The following is a 20463-nucleotide window of genomic DNA, read 5'->3' as shown; positions in this document are numbered from 1 at the left end:
TCATTTTAAATACCCTGAAGAAAACTCGGATCAATTTTTCTTGCTTTAAAGTGGAAATTTTATTTGTTAGTTGTTCGAACAGAAGGTTTTTAAACTATGACTTAAAACATTGATTAACTCACTGGGCGGGGTCAAAAATTACATACAATTACTTATATTGGGTTTTCATCATTGTTGTTGTTATCTATGTATGTTCGGTAATATCGGTTATGTGTATATGAAGTTATCCAATTGGTGAGTTATGAACTTTACTTTTTCTATTCGAGTATCGCAAACAAAGTATCGCATTGAGTAGGCTTTTAGGTATTACTAATTTCAAATATCTTCTTTCTGGCATCCAACATTAACTTAGACCATTTGACTAGACACGGAAAACATTTAACTAATTAGGCTAGTGTTTTGCATACAATTACAACAATATATATCTGCCGGATCCGCTCGTACGACTCGAATACATTCGTCATCGGCTTCGATTGATTGATTTACTATAATGTGCAGGGATCCTAAGACTAAGTGGAGCGAACAGAAGCGGTAAAGAAATCCAACTGAATTGACATTGAAGTTGATTGGCTTTTGTTGGCGGCAAGTTCAAGCGAATGGCTAACTTAATGCTGCTAAACTGGATTCTCTAATTTACTTAGATATATATACATATTATTGCTCGATTAGTTGTGGATGCTGATATTCGAAGACCCGTGTCTGAGTGCTACATAAGTAATTGTCTTTCAAAACGTTACAATATGCCATTTATATATACTCGTAATGTATTCCATACGCGTCTGAGGGTATAACACATTACAAACTAACATAATTATGTATATATTTATATAGTTATAATATATCGTATGGTGGTTTTTGTTTATGAAGGCCCAGTTGATGTCTAACTATAACCCCAGAGGCAGTCAGAAGAAGTGTTCAAATGGATGTACACAATTTGAGCGCTGTACGTGAAGTTGGGAGAGGGATCCCCACCTGAAATACTGAATTAAGTACATATATTCTATATCCTGCTATTGTGTCGTTGTATTTTAAATCGGGCGGCCGAAAGAAATCCCTTTTCCTTTGATAGGAATAGGGAATTCCAATTGGATAGGGTTTGCTACAATCTACATCCGCCACCCGATCGAGAAGTTGCTAGTCCGTCTGAGTCTGGCTATATCATCTGTGTGTTTGGATTTGTTGGATAGGTTGTGGGATGATGAGTGTGAGATCAAAATGCTTTCGAGTGTTGTGGGATTTGGTTGTGGTTGTGGCTGTGGTGTTCCGCTCATCCGCTCTATAACTGTCCGTGGCTATAGTCTACATAGTATATATCATGCTCATGGTAGTGTGCCTAAAAGAACAAAAGAAACAACATTCAAGTGCCGACCAAGAGGTAGAGACCGGAGCTCCGAATCTAAGCGTTCGACTCCTTCAGATTTTGTAAACGTGCCAATTGATTTGAGTCCAATTCCTCGGGTATGCTAGCTCGCCCACCGACCACCTGCTTGGGTGCCTCAATATCCTCCTCGCCAGCCGCAGATCCAGATCCTGCTTCTCCTGCTGCCTCTCCGTTGATGTCCAAGTCGTTGGACTGCTCCCCACCTCCGCCTCCACCGCCCCCACCTCCACCGTTTCCGGCAAAGGCGTCATCAAAGTTGGCATCGAAGTTGGCCTCAAAGTTGGCCTCAAATCCCGATTCGCCGCCGCCAGACTCGCCCTTGGCCTTCTCGTTGAATGGATCCTCCGCGTCCTGCAGGACCGGCACATCGGCCACCGAAGCCGAATCGGTGCCCTCCGAGAAGGACTGTTGGTCCTCTGCATCACAGGATGGATACTCGGTCAGTGTAATGCTCACCACGGGCCGCACTCCGGCATTACCTTCTTTGGCCGGCGCACTCTGTGGCGCCACCTTGGCCAGCGGCTTGGGCGCAATATCTGGCTTTTTGGCCACCTCCGCCGGCGGCTCCTTGGACACCTGCTCCTCCGGCTGCGCATCGCTCTCGCCTACTGGTGGGAAAGATTTATCGGCACCGTCTTCAACCATGGGGGTTGCAGCGGTAACAATTATTTGTGCCATACCTAAGTTCAGCGTGTTGGCGCCACCTGCCGCCGCCCCCTTTTCGACCTTGCTCCCAGCTCCAGGAGCGGATCCGCCCGCCTTCGCTAGTTGGGGCGGCGGCTGCCCATCGTCACTGAGATCGTCCTGGAAAAGTCCCAAAAATCATTAGCTGATAGGATAACAAAAACATGTTTAAATTAAAGGAAACTATAAATTGAAATTAAGTTTATCTTATGTTCATGTTATGTTAACAAGTTTAAAAAATATATTCATCAATAAAAATTAATAAATAATTAAATTTCATTTGATTTTCAATTACTTAGAAACAAAACAAAAAGTTTGGTATTTTATTATGTGAATATTTTACCTCCATGCCAGGCTCTTGGATGAGTACTGAGTATGCGTTAAAAATAAATGAGAGAAAATTCGTTGGCTTAGTAACAATCATATCTTCGGAATATCATATCTTATATGAATACATATTATAGATCCAAATGTTATAGAGCGGTGAGGAGGAAACTAAAAATATTGGGGATCAAGTCAAGGCAGCCTTGGAACAAAAACTATCTAAGTACACGATTAGGAAAGTGGATTGGGAAGTGGAAACTAAAAACACTGAAAACTATAGCCAAAGTAATAGTTTAAGTTACATTTATTCAAATTTGAGGCTGACAAGCATGCGGGAGATCGGTAGAAAACTAGGGTTTTATATAAAGTCTTTGGTTTCCAAATTCAGTCGGATAACTACTGAACTACAGGTGTAAACCGATAGGATTGAAATATATATAATACATAGAACAAGGGCTTTTCTTCATTAAAAAGTATGTATAGATTGTTATTAAAAAGAGTTTTGGGAAATAGTTGTAAACAGGCTGATAAGAACCTAATACTGAATATATATATATTTTTTGTCTATATACCAAGAAGAAAATCTCATTTTGAAAGTTTAACAATAGTTTAGAGGGGTTGGGACATGCTCTCAAACAGTGGAGTTGAAACAGATTTTCCTACACTAAGAAGTACTGAATCGGGAAAAGTTTCGGGTATAAGATAGTTAAGATATAAGAGCATATTTATCAAATTACCCTTCTTGGCAGTGGTTTGGCTTTCTTTCTGGCCTTAAATGACACAAAGACACAATTACACTGAGAGAAAAACAACGAATGCAAAACGGCAATAAAAGAAAAACGTGATATTCAGACAAATTAATAACCAATCAAAGCATTAAATGCAATTAAATTGAAATATCAGTGCCAGACACACACACATCACAGATATATCATCGTATATATAAGGATATATAAAGATAAAGAGAAGCTGCAAAAAGAAATAATCGAAGTTGGAGAAATAACGGTAACACGGCACGACACTTTCTGACACAAGCAGCCTAAGAATAACACTGTAAGAAATCGTAGGGCAATTCATCGGTTGATTTCGTCTCGGCTGCGGAGACTTGCGGAGACTTTTGGAGACGAGAGACAAAATAGCACATTAACGGAGAGTAGTGGAGAGTGGTTACAGTGAGTGATAAATGGTGGTAATTCGTGGTAATTTTGTGGGTAACTTTTGGTGACTTAGTGGTGGATTGGTGGTGGTAGTTAGTGGTGGTAGTTAGTGGTATAGGTGGTATAAGTGGTTAGTAGTTAGACGAGCTGCACTTTTGGAGAATAGGTTTACCTCTAGAGAATATAGAAGCAGGTATAACGGTACTTTTGATTGGAAATTTTAGGTTTTCATGTTCTTGCTTTTTTTTTTGATTTTTTTTTGATAGTGGAAAGTTGAAAATTATACAAATGTTCGGTACTATAGGAATCGATATCGAGTGACAGATACTGTATAGTTCAAAGAGAGATATAGATAGGGAAAACAAGAGACCAGGTGATAGGGTGATAGTGTGAGATGTGACATTTACCTGGCGGAGGCATACTCGGGGCAGCAGCGCCGTTGGGTATATAGCCGCTATCCTCATCTGTCGAAATCGGGGTAAACGATTAACACTCGGAATAACATTCAAAAATATGCCAGTTAAATGCGATTTTAAATACTATATAGTATGGTATATCCTTACAAAAATAAATACAAATGATAATGCCAAGGAGTTCTAACATTGAACATAAAATGTGTATAGACACTTAAGAACATTATAATTTCAGTAGCCCCATTGATAATCCCTTATCCTAACTATAAAATCTTATATGTTCCGATCTACTGGAGATGATACTTAGCAGTATTTGGAGAGTTTCCACAAGCTTACCTGCCGTGTCCTGAGAACCGAACATGTCCTCAGTGAGCTCCAGTTCCAGTTCGTGGGCGTACTCTGGCGGCAGGGCCGGAGCGGGGGGCAGTGCGAAAGTGGGCGCTGCGGTGGGCGGAGGTGACTCGTCGCCACCCTCGCTGAGCGGTTCGCCCAACTCGTCGCACTCCTCGACGACCAGCGAGGGGAAGTTGCCGAACTTGCCATCCAGCTCGCCCTCCCACCAGCCATCGTCGACGCCATGGGCGGTCTTGGTGATGATCTTGATCTTGTCGCCCTCCTCGAAGGTGAGCTCATCCTCGGCGGTGGCGTCGTAGTCGTACAGCGCGATGCACCACTCCACGTCCGATTTGACACGCTTCTGGGGCGCCATGATGACCGAGACCTGGTCGGGCGATTGCATCGAGTCCACTGTCTGATCTTCATTGTCAACGGTATAATCGACAGATGAGAATGAGATTTGAGAGCGCAATTGATTGCCTGAAGTACCATTAAAGGCGCTGCCCGCTGTCTCCTGGTCGATGTCCAGATAATTGTGCGGCACGTAGCCCTCCTCGCCGCGATAGTTGCGGGCCCTCAGCCAACCATCGCCGTCGCCCTCGCCAACCACCTCGAGTTGTTCATTTTCGACGATGGTGAGCTCGTCAGGATTCTGGGCCTGTGGAGAAAGCGCAGGATATTAGATTTTATGTTTAAGGAATCAACAGACCCCTCTAGAGATTTTCATACTGTATAGCTGTAGAGTGCAGTGCACTTGAAGATCGCCTCCTTGGGCTCCGGGACAATCGGTTCGTCCTTGTCCTCCTCCTCCTCGGCAGCGCCCCAGTTGACCTCAGTGGGATCATCCCAGCCACCAGCGCTACTGGCCATCATCGATGAGGAGGCAGCAGCTGCCGAAGAAGTGGCCGCAGTTGAAGTACGCACTTCGGGCTCGTCCTCACTGTCGCTGAAGGTGCGATCCCTGGATAGCTGCTGCTCCTGCTTGGGCTTCGTTTGGGCAGATGCCTGAGCCTGGGTCTCCTCCTTGTCGCTGTCGTAGAAGGAATCCGAACTGGGATTCTCGCCCTGGCCAGAGGCGTCGGTGCGCATCGAAATGGAACTGGCCGAACGCGTCAGCTCCTGCACCCCCATGATCTCGGCCTCCTGCACCCACTCGTCCACGTTGATGCCGCCATCGCGCAGGCACTGCAAGCATGCCTCCGCCTTTGTCTTCTCCGTCTCGGACCGACGGATTTGATCGCGGAACTCCTCGATCTTGGTGTCCAGATCCGGTCCATTGGGATCGTTGGGATCGGTGCGCTGGCCGGAGTCTCGCAGCGACTGGCACAGCGCCAGCTTCTTGGCATTCTCCCGGATCGAGGCATTCTCCTTGACCACTCTGCCGGCCAGATTCTTGGCCTCCTTGGTTAGCGTCTCGGCGGCGGACTCGTGCTCCGCGGTCACCTTGCGCACCGGATCGTTGTCGCACGCCTCGAAGTCGTATTGGATGTGCTGCTTCAGCACCGGATAGAACAGGTAGCAGCACTGCAGGTTGTACTCCCGGGTCAACTGCTGCGCCTGGTCGCGGATCTTCCCGAAGCTGTTCTGCGTAGCCGAGCAAGTCAACAGCTCTGTGCGGCTGGAAAACAAATGTTTATTTTTATTAATAGGCCAAATTATAGGAATATAATTTTATGCAGACTTCCAAAAACAGAAAAGTTATTTATATGACTCATGATTTAAATAAAATAAAATTATCTATATGATAAAATGTATAGTAACCATATCTAACTTTGTTATAATCCAGTTAAGTCCCTGTGCTACGTAAGCTAAGCTAACTTTATGAGCAATATCAGTGTCACCATTTTTATTATCAGAATGTAATTGCCGACATGAGCAAACATTGATTAGGAAATGGCATTGGGCTTGTAAAAATAATACGTGATTTACTGATTTTGCACTTATAGATGATTAATTAAATTTATGAGGCTCTTTGAAAACCTCTGCCACTGCATTACACACTTACCCCATCAACATCAGGTACTCGGCAACCCGCTCGAAGACATAGTTCTCCATGGTGGTCATCGTGGTCTGCAGATCGACGGTGAAGTAGCGATTCTGATGGGCGTTGGCCGCCGCCAAGCTGAGCACGTAGTCATTCCGGGCGCCGGAGGACTTCTCCTCCAGCAGCTCCTTGCGCGATGTGACCCGGGCGCTGTTCTTCTGCAGCGACGTGATTGATTGAAAGAAGGAGCCCTTCTTCTTCTTGAGCTTCTCCTCGATGTCGCGGGCTTTGTCCCGCACATCGTGGGCACAATGCTCTTCGTCAAAGTATGATTTCTTGGTCTTGTCCACATCACCCACGCTCAGGTGGAGTTCCTTCTGCACATTGACAATTCCGGATAGCGAGCGCTTGGCTATGGCCAACTTATAGTCCCGCAGAACCTTGGCCTCATCGGCGATTTGCTGTTGGAACACCTCTATAGCGGCCAATCTGGCGCGAGCCAGTTTCTCATTCTCCTCGAGCACAGTGCGCCAAACGCTCCACATGTTCCTATAAAGGTAGGTAGACAAGTTGGGTTTGTAAGTTCACGCTGGGAAGCTGGAGAGGAATACCCACCAGCGCTCCTCCATGCCATCCATCTTGATATCTGGTATATTGGGTATCTTCTTGTTGAGATACTGCGACGAGATCTTGAGCAGCGACTCACTGTACGACTTCTCGACGGCGGAGCGCTTGATGGTGAACTGCCGGATGTCCTCCAAGAGGTCGCACTCATGCTGGTTCTTCAGCTGCAGCTTGGCCACCTGCTCCGTGTGCAAATTCTTTAGGAACTTCACATAGTTTCCCTGGTGGAGCACAAGGTATCATACGATTGATTATTGGGGAACTATCTTATTCGATGGGGTTTATTCAAGCATTACCTTTCGCGGCGGCGGCTGCATCATGGGGCTTTTTCTACGGCAATCGGGTCACTCTACAAATTGCTTTTTTCTATTTTAGCTCCGAACTAATGGCGTTACATTACCTCTAGCAACTGTAAGTAGTATGATTTTATGATATGTTTTAATGGTTATTATAAATACATTCAAATATATCCTATCTACATTTTTTTCAAACGAATTTCTACATCTGGTGTGGTTTTTTCAGAGACCCGAAATGAGAGATTTATGTATATTTCATATTGCTATTTGGACAATTGCTTTGGGCAAGTTTTTAAATTGAATAACTTTTATCAAGGAATTTAACATTATCAAGTGAAAGATTAGATAAAATGCTGCCCCACTGATATTTATTGCACATATTTTCACATTATTTTTGGCTGTGTAGATGGGTGGTGGTACATGTGGGTGGTTGTGTGGTGCCTAAGCCGTTAATGGATTCGCTACGCAGCAACGGTTCTCAAAACTTATGTAACGAAAATGCAATGATAACGGACATCAAAACGTCAAGGAAAACAAGGCTTTTCTTCAAGCTCGAATGTAGTGCTATTTATAGCTGGAAATTTTCACTGGGCAGCCCACGCAGCAGCCCCCCTTTTCGGGTATCGTATCGATTTCTCAGGCCCCGGACTAGCTTATTTTTTTAGGCAATTCGACCACTACGATATTCAAATCACTTGGCTAACACTTTTTTTGGACATGGCCGGGTTAGTTGGTTGGTTTTCAGCTGGATTAGTACTTTTTGGGGCTCTTATCGCTGGGTTTTCACCGAAATTTGTGGACTTTTTCTGGGCAGCTAAAATCCGTTGCTTACTTATCGATTTCGATTTTCACGACGTTTGTGTGGGGACTTTTCAACATGCACCGTTAACTGCTGCTGCTGCTGCGCAGGAAGAGACCGCCAAAGAGAGCGGTGAGAGAAAGTCGAGAGAGAATGTGGACGCGTTTCATTCATGGCTTCAAGTACCGTTGACAAAGAGGGTGAGTTTTATTGTTTTTGCCCCGTCAGCTGTTTGATAACACCTCACTTTGCGTGTAACGGCACTTCAAGGGAGTTATCAAAAAAAAGCTATAGAAAATCAACCTTTAAATAGTTTGCCATTTGATCTTGACACCTGGCGTACGACAACTGCTAACCAAAATGTGCGTTTGCGTGAAAATACTCATATGCTGTGGCTATCAAAATCGGTTTAATTGATAACTTCAGATATTGGCCAAGAGGCTTGATAAGATTTTAGTGTCGCGCCCAGAAGTATGCATGAAAAAAATATAAATGAATTACTTTATTTTCAAACCTTACCCTTTTATTAAATACCGCTCTCAAAAGCTCATAAATAAAGCATATTGAACGAATTTGATTTTTTATTTAAAGATCTGTATAAATGTTATTTTTTTAGTAACAATAAATTTTCCCTGGATTTAAAGTTTTTTTTAATTTTGTTTTCTACGTTTAACTTACATTTGACATACATATTCCCAATATTTTACAATAACTGCTCACGACAAGCTATCGATAAGATTCTATCGCCACTATCGACGATAGAGTGCGACTTGGTATTTTAATTTAGGAATTTGTACTTTGTTGTTTTCATGTTTTCCCCTTGGAAATGGCCACGAAGCTAAATGTAAATATCCGCACCCTGCTGGCCAACTGCGAGGAACTGGCCAAAAGCGAGCAGAACTTCTGGCGGCTGCAGAAGTTCATCAAGTCCCTGGACACAATGCTCGCCGAGCTGGAGGCGATGGACGATCCGCCGAGTGCCACCCGTATCCCGGGCTACTTGGAGCGCCTAAAGGTCCTTAAATTATCCACCGGATACACAGAAGCCCCCAGTTCCACAACAAATACTCCCTCACAATCCGCGTCCGTCAGCGAAACAGGGGAAAATGCACTGAAAGAAATGAGGCAACTGCAAAACACCAAACATCACAACGAACTGCGAAAGGAACTGCTGCAGGGTAAATTAAGGATTCATTTGAGGATACTTTTACTATTGCATTATTCCTTCTGAGGGCTTGATAAATTTTAGAATCAACTTAAAGCTTAAAAACTCCTATTTTAGATGCTGATGCCCTGCGAAGACGTCGTGGAGCAGATGAGTCCTCCTCTAGTCCTGGAGGCTCAACCGTACAGGGAACTGCTGGGGAAAACATAAACGAGGCTGCCAAGTATTATACGAATGCCCAGGAGAAGATCACCGAGCACATGCTGTCGCTGACTCGGAACTTGAAGGAACAGACGGAGACTGCCAACAAGATTATCCGGAGAGATACGGAAGTTGTATCTCGCTCCGCCGGAATGGCGGATCGCAATATCAATTCCCTAGGAAAAGAGGCTGAGAAACTGGAGCAACATTCGAAAAAAGCGTACAAGTGCTGGCTCTGGCTGATGATTGTCTTTGTAATTGTCACCTTTATAGGTGAGTCATTGTGTGTTGTGGAAATTTTGTGCCAGCTGCAAGAAAAAGAACCCCCTTTGAAAAAAACCCAAATTAAACATACAAATTGTGTTTTCTACTTAAGAAATATAAGCTGAAAGTTTTCCACCTCAACAGTACAGATTTAAAACCGTTTATGGTAAAAGTTATTTGAGTATGTTAAACTCAAGATTATATATTCATTATTAGAACGAAAACAGATAATTTTGCTTTACATAAAAAATGTAAGACTTCATTAAAACAGTATCAGAAAACACTGCGAGTCACTCAACTTGATATAAGTAAACAAGTTTGCCGTGACTCAGTTTAAAATTACATTTCTTAATTGGTTCGATTTGTTGCAGTTCGACTGTTGCTTAATCATACTAATGAGTTTATTCCCCTTTCAATTCACAGGTATGGTGTTATTCATGAAGATTATGAAGAAGAAGAAGGCGTAGAAACTGTTTCCAAACAAATCAAACTAAAGATTGTACTCCAAGCAAGCTTTAAACGCTCGTTAAGCTCCCGAGTTCAGAAGGTTATCCCCAGAGCCCCCCAAATCGTGTATACAGAACCACATTAAACGATCGAAAGCCGCCCAGCGATTTATTTATGAATAGTTTATGTACAAGCGAAAGCGTTTAGATTATAGTTTTTGAGCATTCCTGTTCCATCAGTAAGTGTGTTTGGATCCGTATCCGTATCTCTAAACCTATTCGGCGGAGATAAGCTCCGTAACGCCGTTCTTGGTGATCAGCTGCAGCAGGGATCCAGTTTGGGGCCTCTCCTGAGCTTGGGTCCACTTAAGGAAAAGTCCAGCCACCTCGGTGAGTGGAGTCCAGGTGCCAAAGTCCGCATCAGGCATCCATTTGCGGTTCATGGGTGTATCCAGAGTTACGGGAAGTATGGACACAGCCAGGGAACCAGCTGGCAAACCGGATTTCTCAGCACCCAGCGATCGGGTCAGCTGGTGGACAGCTGCCTTGGCCATTCCATAGCCGATCATACCGGGGGTGCCCTCCAGAGCGGGCTTGGCTCCAGTGAGGGCCAGCACTCCACCTTCCTTCAAATGCTGGGCTGCCACAGCTGCCGAAATGGCTGAGGTCCACACGCTCTGCTTCCACATGAGATCGGCATTCTTTGCCAGATCCTTCTTGGCATTACCACCTGCCCAGCCGCCAGCCACGCAGATGACGGCATCCAGTTTCTCGCCGGCAAGGGATTCCCCGACCTTGGAGACCACCGTTTCCTCCTGTTCCGCCCACGCAGCATCGCGTGGCACCACGATGCTAACGTCGGCCTTCTCGTTCTCCGTCAGATCGATGCTGCCAACCCACTGATGGATTACCCAGGTGAAGGTCGTAGCCGCCGAAAAAGGGAAAACAATTATTAATGAGGCAATTGTATTTAACACTTAAGTGAAAGGTAACTCACATAATTGTTGGCTTTAAAGTGATCGACACAGGCGGAACCCAAGGCTCCCTTGCCGCCGTAAATAACCACTCGACCTGCGGACATAATGCGTGCTGCCAGTTTTGAAGCTTGAATTCAACTAAATGCGAAAAAACACGAGAACTCCGATTCTGGGTGAGTCAAAATCGAGCGGGAGCTTTGAACGCAGCTGGGGTTTTTAACCGCGAGACCAGTTCTACCGGTAATATAATCGGGAGAATAAATTCCAAGTCGGGTTTAAGCTTCGGCGTGCAGATATAGCTTTTTATTCGCTACACAAAGATACAGCGGCAGCAACAAGTGGAAAATCAATAAGATGGCCAGAGAACGTGCAGCAAGGTCACACTGGCGCGAGTAACGCGTTAGTTGGTATTTCTTTTGGTATCCAACAGCTGTTCGCCGCCAACAGCACCCGTCTCGCTCTCGCACTCGCACTGCTCGCTGCTCTTTTTTGAAAAGGGAAATGCGTTAAATTCGTGCGCCGCATTTCCACCAGACCAGAGTTACGCGCCGTAGCTGTGTTTTCCACTCAGTCCCACCAGTCGCCGTCGCGTTACGTCACGAGAGCAGTTGTAGAACTAAAGTTGTTGTACTATATCGCTAAACGGTGAACGGTAAATATTGGAAAGAGTTTTCCTGGCTTCAATTTTCCTTTGCAATCGCCCCCACCATCCTTGGATATTTGGGTTTTTCGGGAAAGAAAGAAAACACATGTGTGTGTCGCCACAGTGTGTTTTGGTTTTTCTCGGCCGCCCAAGTAGACGGCGCGTAGTTTTTCACTTTGACGGGAGTTTTCCTTTCGGTCGTCACCTCACACTCATTTCTAATTGTGATTCGTAGGAAGTAAGTTGTCTAGTGCAAAATATATATTCAAATAAAATAGTTATAAATCGGAACACACAACAATAAAATACAAGCAAACACCACCAAATATCGGAAAAGAAAAGAATAGAAAAGAGAGCAAATAATAAAATTACGAAAGAAACCAAGAGAATATCACGCTAAAACCCGTCATCCCATCGTATTTGGTCTTCTGGTTCTTGTTCATCACAAACGTCCGTTAAGAACCACGCATCGATATTGAATAATCTGTGGATATTGAGATACATATATACGTACGTATCGTATCTAGGATAAACGCTCACCAGCACGGATATTAATGATACGCAACGGATGTAACTGTAAACTGTGTCCCCTCTCACGTAAGAAGTAACGTAACGCAGCCTGTGGAAACAACGTAGCTTGGACGCATTCGGAAAATCTCCACGGAGGACGCAGCTAACGGTGAGTTCTCCTGATGACAGATGGAGTGGGGGTACTTTTAGTGGGGGGAATGTCACTCGCAGGGAAAATGAAAAATGCCAGGCGAAAATTCTTGGCCGTGCAACTCGTTTAGCCGCTCTCCCTCTTTCGCTCCCGTGTGCACTTATGTGTGTGTTTATGCAGCGGAAAACGTGTATTCTTGAGAAAAACCAGAAAATCGAAACCCGGAATTGGGTCAGTATGTCACACGCCGTCCCGCTCCCACCAATTCCAATTCCGATTCCGATTCGAGCTGCTAGTCTGGCTAAAAACTCTGGCTAAAACGTGTTTCGTGCTTAGTCAATTTGTTCTTTTTCATCTAGTCGCAGCTGCCTCTGGCTCAGCCGCAGCCGCAGTCGCTGCCTCAGTCGACGTCGCTGCTCGGCCACTTGACTAAAAGCGGCCTAAACAGCATCGCCTCCAGAATGCCTAAAAAACAAAACAACAAGCCAATGCACGTGTGCGAAAGAGAGGGCGGCGGAAGGTGGGAAAAAGACAGAATGTCTGTCACCCGCGCGGCCAACTTAAATACCCTGTACTTAAGTGGGGGATGTGATAGAACAGCTTATGAGTATATATAGTAATACAAAAAATATTTATTTAATCTACTATTTGTCCGCATAATAAATGGTGGATTTTTCGTAGGCTTTAGTTTGGAAATGTATGCTAAATGTAATTAAACGATTTTCCTCTAGAAGGGAACAAACAACTGTTTTATTATGGCAAACATTTATCTGAAATTGCTGCATTCTATCATACGTAATAACTTACTTTTTTAACATACATACATATGTAGGTGCACATGTACATCCATATATTTGTATGCTGAGTACCTTCTATTCGGGAGCTTATCTTTTTGTAATGTAAAAAAAAATGATAAATGGCCCGCTCTCTGGCTGTCGTTGTTAGTTTGCCTCTCTCTAGTTTTTCGGCCACTCGCTTCACTTGATCTTGCACTCGGATTTCGACCGAGGTGCAGTTGACAGCGCTGCCAGCGTCGACAGCGACTGTGGCAGCGGCACTTTTACCTTGAGCACGCCTGCACTTGTCGCAGCCCCTCCCCCCTTGGCCCTCCGCCCGCCCACCGCCTCACACGCCGTTTGAATTTGAACTTCTGAAAAAGCCAACACCTTTCGAAATTGTAGACACTTTTATTTCTTTTTCTTTTGCCTCCGAGCAGCGGCGTTTTTATACATATTTCTGATGTTTGCTAATAAAATTATTACGACTTGGCCGACAGCGGCTGCTAATGCGTTTTAAGGTCGCCGCCGCTGCTCTTGTTGATTTTGACCCAATAAAAAATATGATGAGATGGCTCGCTTAGATTTCGCGGTCCATTTAACATGTGTCCATTGGCCCAGGATCCGATTTGATTTATTTCAAAGTTATTTATTATACAGCCAGGCGGAAAACAAAACAAACGAACAAACATGAAAGGGGAAAATGGGCGGCGAATGGCAGACAGCTGGTGTTCATTTTCCGGGATGCGAAAAAGGGATACAAATGGGAAAGTGCACTGAGAAAATCATGTTGAAAGTAATGCTTGGAAAATGTTGGCTTAATAATATATAGTTTCATACATGATTTGTGATCATAATTATCTAGTAATTTACATGATACATATCTATCATGAATCACATTTCATCATATTCTTTAATACACATTTTTTTGCATCTTAAGAATCTTGTGCTACGATAAATTTTCGAGTAGAGTTCAAATGGAAAAGCAAAATATACTGCTTTTGTGCATGAGGTAAATGTAAAACTGCCTATAGGTGGAAATTTATTCTAGGCAAGGTGAAGAGCACCGCAAATACGTATCCAAAAGCAACTCCCCAGATGATCCATCATTACATCATAACCGTTGCGAATTCATGACTAATGGCCCATGATTTTTCTCTCTGTGGGGAATACGCGACGTGGGATAGGGATAACAACGCGGAAGAGGCTCCATTATAGGTTGCTGGTTTACTAGTTAACTGGGCCCCAGTCAAGGGAGCGAAAGGGAAAGGTGGCGAGTGGGAGAGGGAGAGGGATAGAGCGAGAGAGCCAGGGGGAATTGCGGTGAGTGGGCGGGGGGTGGTGACACTGACAGTGGAACACCTTCGTCATCGTCAAACATTCGGGCTGTATAAGAGCAATAAATAATGCACACGAAGAGCAGTGATGAGAGCCAAAGATATGGCAAAATATCGGGCGAGAGATGCGAGAGAGAAAGCGGAGAGAAATTGGGATTGGGGGAGTGCGAAAGAGATTCGCTTTGGGGGGTTGCTTGCTTGTGTTTGATTTTTGCACTTAAGAGCGCAAAAAGTGGCTTTGATTTTCCGCCTGCCCTTCTGCTCTTCTCACGCAGTTTGGGGCATGCCAACTTTGTTGGCCGACTTGACCAACCCCCAGGAGGGAATTCCCAACTTGGCTCATTAAATTGATAACGTTAAGTGTACGGTATTTAATTTGATTTTCGGCGGACTCAAACAAGGGAATGCGATATAACTGATACTAAATTGTATGAATTTCTCACTATAACTTAAATAGTTCCAGCTGTAATGATTGTTGATTCTTTTTGGAAACAAGTTAAAAATTTGTATTTAGTATAAAAGTAAAGTGCGTAATACCTAATACCTTTGCTAATTTTAGTTGTCGTGGGACTTAAATGTCATAAATAAGCACGACAATTTGTCAAAGTGCATATATTTCTTGTAGTGCATATATTTTTCCCGGAGACCATCCACTCAAAAATATTTCCTTTTTCTTGGCAACATTGTTGTTGTTGGTTGGCGGTGGGTGAGTGGGCGGAAAAGTGGGTGTTGCGTGGGCAGTCGCCCCACATTTGCATGTTCCCAACACACATTCACGGCACACATTTTCTCGCTTCTCTGCGCCTCTCACGCGCCTCTCTCTTGCCGCTTTTCCCTCTCTGGATGCTCTCTGGATGGATGCCCAAGTATATAGCCCGAGTTCCAATTGGGATAGGGATGCGAAGGCTATGGCGCTAACCTATATAATTTTTTTGTTCCGCTTCTAACAACAAGCACATCCTCTCGTGCTCCAACCAAAAAACAAAAAAAAAGGAAGGAAATCAAAACCTCTGGCAGTTGAAGGTTCTTTTTTTGCTACACACTTTTAAAGCAGTTGCTGATTTTCATATATATTTTTCCACGATTGTGGGGCAGAGCAGAGCGCAGCGTTTTTTGCTTTGCTTCTGGCTTTGAATTTAATGTTAAGTATACGCATCAGTGAACTCAATTTAATTATCATGATTGTTTCGTCCGCTGCCTGTCTTTGCTTTCGCTTTGCATCGCCGTTGATGAAATTCAAATTTTCCAACTTCACAAACAGACGCTTCTCGCAATTTTCCAACGTGTTTTCCGCTTTTTCTCAGCTTTGGTTCTTTTTTTTATTCAGCTTATGTAAGTGAAGCGCTGAGAGCTGATAAAAATGAAATGAAAAAAAATTACCTAGCCATAATTACGAGCTTTAGACTCGCTCGCCCTTCGCCCATTTTTTATCAGTGGCGTTATTTATGCGTCCTCCCACAATGACAAAGTTTCACGGAGTGGGTGGTGGTGTGGTGGTGTGGCGGGGGGGTGTAGCGGTGGCGGGGGCGGGGTGTGCGCCTTTGATAGACAACAATTGAGCATTTGAAGTGCAGCGTAGCGCAAAGAGAGCTCAAAAGTGGAAAATATATGGAAAAACAAAACTGAACCGAACAGAACTAAACTGAACGGGCTGCCATTCTCGTCGCAGCCGAAAACCCAAACGAAAAGCAATTAAGTTGCCTCGGATCATTGCACAATAAGTAAAGAATCAAAAAACTCGAAACATAACTGTGTTTGCCCGTCCAGCCAAAACCGTTGACGTCGCTGCCAACTTCGCAGTCGCTGCCGGCGCTGCACACTGCTTTCGGCCCATACATATGAATAACAATAGGGCCGGTTGGTTGATCGGCCAGAACCCACCGAATTCGGCTAATTAGTATTGGAACTAGAAGCCCCAAAAAAAAAGGTGTTGCTCACCACGCCTCTTGGCCTGGATTTTACACAAAGCAGATGCAAACAATTCGCAGTTTTATCGATTAAATGGCTTTATTTATGGTATTACGATTTAAATACGAATTTAGGAATTTTAAAAAGAGGGGTATATTTTCAAATTGAGTGAGATATGGAATATATTCTAAATCAATAGAAAGCACTTAGTTCCCAGCTGGACTTGTGCCCCCAAGCATTTCCAATTGGCATTTGCCGAAGCAAAGGCACAGTGCCAATCAGATAATCGCAACCTTAACCGTTATTAGATCACTGTACAGCTGCGTCGCAGTCGCTGTCTCTTTCTATGGCGACAGCAACTCTAATCGGAACGGGAGATTGTGCGATTGAGAGAGTGGGTTGTTGTGGGCGGTGGGCGGTTGTGGGCAGTGGGAGGTGTGTTTAATAAATAGGCCAAATATGTAATATTGCTAAAATGTGTTTATTGTAATCTTTTCCACCCACACCCACACACAAACACACACATCCACGCACACTTTAAACAACGCACGTGCATCATTGCATCCCTTGGATTTCGCTCAAAGAGAGCAAGCGCGCGGCAACAAAGAGCGCCAGAGAGAGTGTAGCGTACTGTGCTGTCGCAGCCGCTGCCGCCGTCGACGTCGACTGCGCAGTTGGGGGCCCCCAAATCGGGAAACTATATTCGTTCGACGCTGAGTCGTTGTTCTACCGTCGTTGAGATTGCAACACTTCTCGATTTCGGGCTTTCGGAATTACATATACAAAATAACAGAAATTCGCCGTTGCCGCCGCTCTCCGCTTATTTTCGGCCAAAATACACAACGCTCGCGTCGCACGTAAAGTAAAAAAACAAAAAAAGAGTTCTACATTTTATAACGCTGTGTGCATGTGTGTGTGCGTGTGCTAGTTTTTCATGCGTTTTCTGCCGCTGCAACAACAATTAACAACAATAACGACAACAAACAGTTACCACATCGCCTGCCATCTCTTTCTGCCACCACTCTCTCCCTGTCTCGCTCTCAAGCGCTTTTTAAACTGCTACCATGTATTTTTAAACTGCGTTTTTTTCGCCAAAAAACCCATAAAAAATATAAAAACAAAACAAGAGGGAAATGTAAAGAAGCCAGAGTTTTATGTGCTGGCCGCTGACAAAAGTCAACGACTACTACTATTTTGGCCCGAAACAAGGCAAAAGGTTGATGTGTTAGCCATAATAAAAGCTGTACGTTTGTATGTATCAAAAACTATGTGTGTGCGAGTGTGTGTGTGGAAAATCGTGTGAGAACGTACTTGATTTTGGGCTCACAAGGCGGCAGTTTGGATTTTTCGCCAGAAAAACAAATTATTATGGCCAGAAGGAGAGTTTTGTTGGCCAGAAGGGAGAATTTGTTTTTTTATGCGTGACATATACCACTTGGTTTCTTGTTTATTGTTGTTATTGTAACGGCTGGTGTGTTTTTTTATGGTGTTTTTGGCCAGTATTTTTTGTGTATACCAAACCATGGGCAAAATCCGCCCACTTCCGCTTTCTCCTTGGCAGCCCCATCCTTCTCCGTACTTCATACTCCGCACTGTCCCTTTATAATCTCCGCTTTTCCTGCCCCTTTTTCCTTTTGGCCACCTTCAAAAAAATAGTCACAACTATATCAACGAATCTCTCTCGCTCGTTTTCTACCCCCGAACTATGGCATTGGCCTCCCCCACATTTTCCTCGTGTGTTGCCTTTTTCGCACACGTTGCGTATACGTAATGGCCATAAACAACAACAAATACAGGAGCAGCAGCAGCAGCCGCCGCAATAGCAGGAAACTCGCATAGTTACAACCCTTTGCCCACATTTCCCAACTCAAACCCACAATTTTCCCATTCAATGTGCGGCAGAGAAAGCCAGAGAATTTGTTTATTCAAATTTTTCCTGGTTGGCCTTTTCAACTGCCATTTGATGAGTGGCTAAACGATATGGCAAACAACACCAGCCACCCAAATAAAAAAAAAAGTAAATACCAGGAAACCCAGATCTAAATCCCACTATTCAATTTGCCTTGCAGTAGCCCAGCTGAAAAACGAGAGCATCAAATCATCGAAAAGTGATAAACCTAATTATGCAAAATAATTGTTGAAATTCACAAAGCGCAAACGTTCCGCAACAAAACAGGTGCTAATTTATATCTTTAAAGATCCAATTGTTAAGTTTGAACAACGGCAAAAAGCAACAGCAATCCAGCCAATAAGTGAATCAAAGTCGAAAACGAGAAAAACCAAATCGAGCGGAAAGTTTTAAACTTGATTTGTTTTTCGGTTGCTGCAAACGAGACAAGGAAAACGGAAAAGAGGTAAAATATATACATATGTGTAATGTATTTTTAGTTGCATTCTGTGATGAAATGCTCGGGAATCAAAAAGTCGCATAAAGAACTGTGAAAAATGCCAACGGTTTCGAAATAACCCACGCGACGGATTTACTCGCGAGCATCTTAAGACAAATCTAATGGGTTCTTGGGAGCACGGGGGGAAAGCGGGAAAAGTGACAGGGAAAACAGAAAACCGAACCAATGGGAAGTGTGTCGCCTGGGGATACAGATTTTTCCTTAAGACATTTAGCCTAGTAGAGGGTGCCCCACCATCCCGATTGATTTGTTTCCCGGCGGAAAAACATTTCAATTAAGTATGCTAAAGGAATTTCTCGAAAAATGTAATCTGGGTACCATTTAAGGATTTTTGGAGTAGGGTTTAAATCAAGTTAGAGCTTGATAAATACCCAAACCATATGTATTACAATTTAGCGATGATCTGTAGATAGAAATATTCTAATATTCATAAATTAAAAGATTACAAGCTATGGGATTAATAAATAGGAATAAACAGGAAGCTAATAGAAATCTTCCTCAAGAGCTAAAACCCAGCAGGACCATATTTATACTTATTACATTTCTGCTCCCAGAGCAGTCATAAATTAGAAAATGCAAATTTATTCAACACTTCTTCGATATAATTTTAAATACTATGCATTTCCGCTGTGTACATTATGAATGGGATACGCCGCCAGGCGACATTTTCCGAATAGCAAGCATCCTCGGGGTCTTGGGGGAGTATCATTCCGTGATCCAGCTTCTCGAGCCCTCAAGCACTGCTTTAAGCTTTCAATGCCGTAATTCTTATTTTGGCAGTCCGCCTGCCTTTTCGGCTTACATAAATATGTATAAATAAGTATTCCCCACGGCTGTCATGCTGATGCCGAGTTCCATACCATCCCATCCTCTCAGTTCCGAGTAGCCGAGTTCCCTGTCTCTGGGACACCCTGTACATAAATCTAAAATTATAATGCGCTCCGCTCTTCAATATTCATTTTCATCCGTGCCCCGTCGCCGCCTTTTTAGCTCTTTTTCCGTCGCCTAGGCCACAAGTGAATCCTCCGCCTTGTTACTCGAGAGATTTTTCTTTATAAGCGGCGGCGACACACACACACACGCGGGCGAATGCCAAAAGAGCTAAAGTACTTTTGCCTATATAGTATAGTATGTTTTCATTTAATTTTCTCGCTAAAGATACAAAAATGGCGAAAAGTCTTTTGCTTAGCTGCCATCATTGTCGACAGCTGTTCGAGGGCGAAGAAGAAAGGGGGGGAGGGGGTCCCATTTTTGACGGCGGCTGCCGTTGGCAATAAAAATATATAATATGCCCGCCAGGCGCTCGGTTATCGAAACGATTCGCTGGATATAGCCAGCTACAGCTGGCAAACTAAACTTGGTGCTGGCAGTCTGCGAAGAAGAAAGTCGTAAACGAAGTCAAAGTTCAAGACTAAAAAAGATGGGGCCAAACCCGGCGGGGGGGGCATGCATATATGTATACATGTCGCAGTGGTGTGGTGGTGGGTTAAGGCCATAAAGAAAATCTGTGTCAAAAGGAAACAAGGCGAGGAAATGCCTTTAAGCTTTGACTTTTCACAAATCAAACTAATCCCCCCGCTATGCGTGATTTCAGCTTTTGCTTACACAATGGAAAACCCGTCTCCAGTTTTCCGACATTGAGTTCTTTGAGATCTTATCTCTACGTTCGTAGTTTCGTG

The 20463-nt window shown here is 43.9% G+C and overlaps 4 protein-coding genes across 25 annotated transcripts in view; 2 read left to right on the top strand and 2 right to left on the bottom strand.

The window, feature by feature from the left end:
• Positions 1-45: 45 nt before the first annotated feature.
• Positions 46-8059, bottom strand: LOC122617068 (protein nervous wreck). 16 transcript variants are annotated; one of them, XM_043792749.1, is made up of 13 exons: positions 8032-8050; positions 7200-7312; positions 6895-7124; positions 6301-6828; positions 5025-5913; positions 4296-4953; positions 3954-4010; positions 3127-3159; positions 2409-2434; positions 2062-2185; positions 1861-1986; positions 1433-1797; positions 46-1333 (listed from the first exon to the last, which is right to left on the bottom strand). In XM_043792749.1, the coding sequence occupies exons 2-13, from the start codon at positions 7221-7223 to the stop codon at positions 1277-1279; spliced, it is 3117 nt and encodes a 1038-aa protein (XP_043648684.1). In that variant the 5' UTR covers positions 7224-7312; positions 8032-8050; the 3' UTR covers positions 46-1276. The 16 variants fall into 16 exon arrangements, 14 of the variants coding, with proteins under 14 accessions (XP_043648684.1, XP_043648686.1, XP_043648680.1 ...); XM_043792751.1 differs by lacking the exon at positions 3127-3159 and having other exon boundaries at positions 4296-4715; positions 4785-4953; XM_043792745.1 differs by having other exon boundaries at positions 1861-2185.
• Positions 8060-8767: 708 nt separating this feature from the next.
• On the top strand, positions 8768-10246 carry LOC122617764 (vesicle transport protein USE1). Its single transcript, XM_043793744.1, has 3 exons — positions 8768-9176; positions 9281-9637; positions 10052-10246. The coding sequence occupies exons 1-3, from the start codon at positions 8825-8827 to the stop codon at positions 10093-10095; spliced, it is 753 nt and encodes a 250-aa protein (XP_043649679.1). The 5' UTR covers positions 8768-8824; the 3' UTR covers positions 10096-10246.
• LOC122617765 (dihydropteridine reductase) lies at positions 10217-11402 on the bottom strand. Its single transcript, XM_043793745.1, has 2 exons — positions 11072-11402; positions 10217-10973 (listed from the first exon to the last, which is right to left on the bottom strand). Exons 1-2 carry the CDS (start codon positions 11153-11155, stop codon positions 10350-10352), a joined length of 708 nt encoding a protein of 235 aa, XP_043649680.1. The 5' UTR covers positions 11156-11402; the 3' UTR covers positions 10217-10349.
• A 499-nt stretch (positions 11403-11901) lies between these two features.
• The window catches only part of LOC122617766 (protein boule), a 33506-nt gene continuing 24944 nt past the window's right edge, over positions 11902-20463 (top strand). For 3 of the 7 annotated variants that reach the window (XM_043793746.1, XM_043793751.1, XM_043793752.1), the window contains exon 1: positions 11904-12373. The gene's annotated coding sequence lies outside the window, so the exon portion shown is untranslated. Of the gene's footprint in view, positions 12374-17106; positions 17239-18445; positions 18731-20463 lie in introns of those variants that run through there. The other 4 variants (XM_043793749.1, XM_043793750.1, XM_043793747.1 and 1 more) reach the window with 3 other exon arrangements.

This window comes from Drosophila teissieri, chromosome 3L (genome assembly GCF_016746235.2).
Source record: "Drosophila teissieri strain GT53w chromosome 3L, Prin_Dtei_1.1, whole genome shotgun sequence".
Classification (NCBI taxonomy): Eukaryota; Metazoa; Arthropoda; class Insecta; order Diptera; family Drosophilidae; genus Drosophila; species Drosophila teissieri.
Note: the sequence above shows the minus strand (reverse complement) of the source record. Positions and strands in the feature narration are given on the sequence as shown.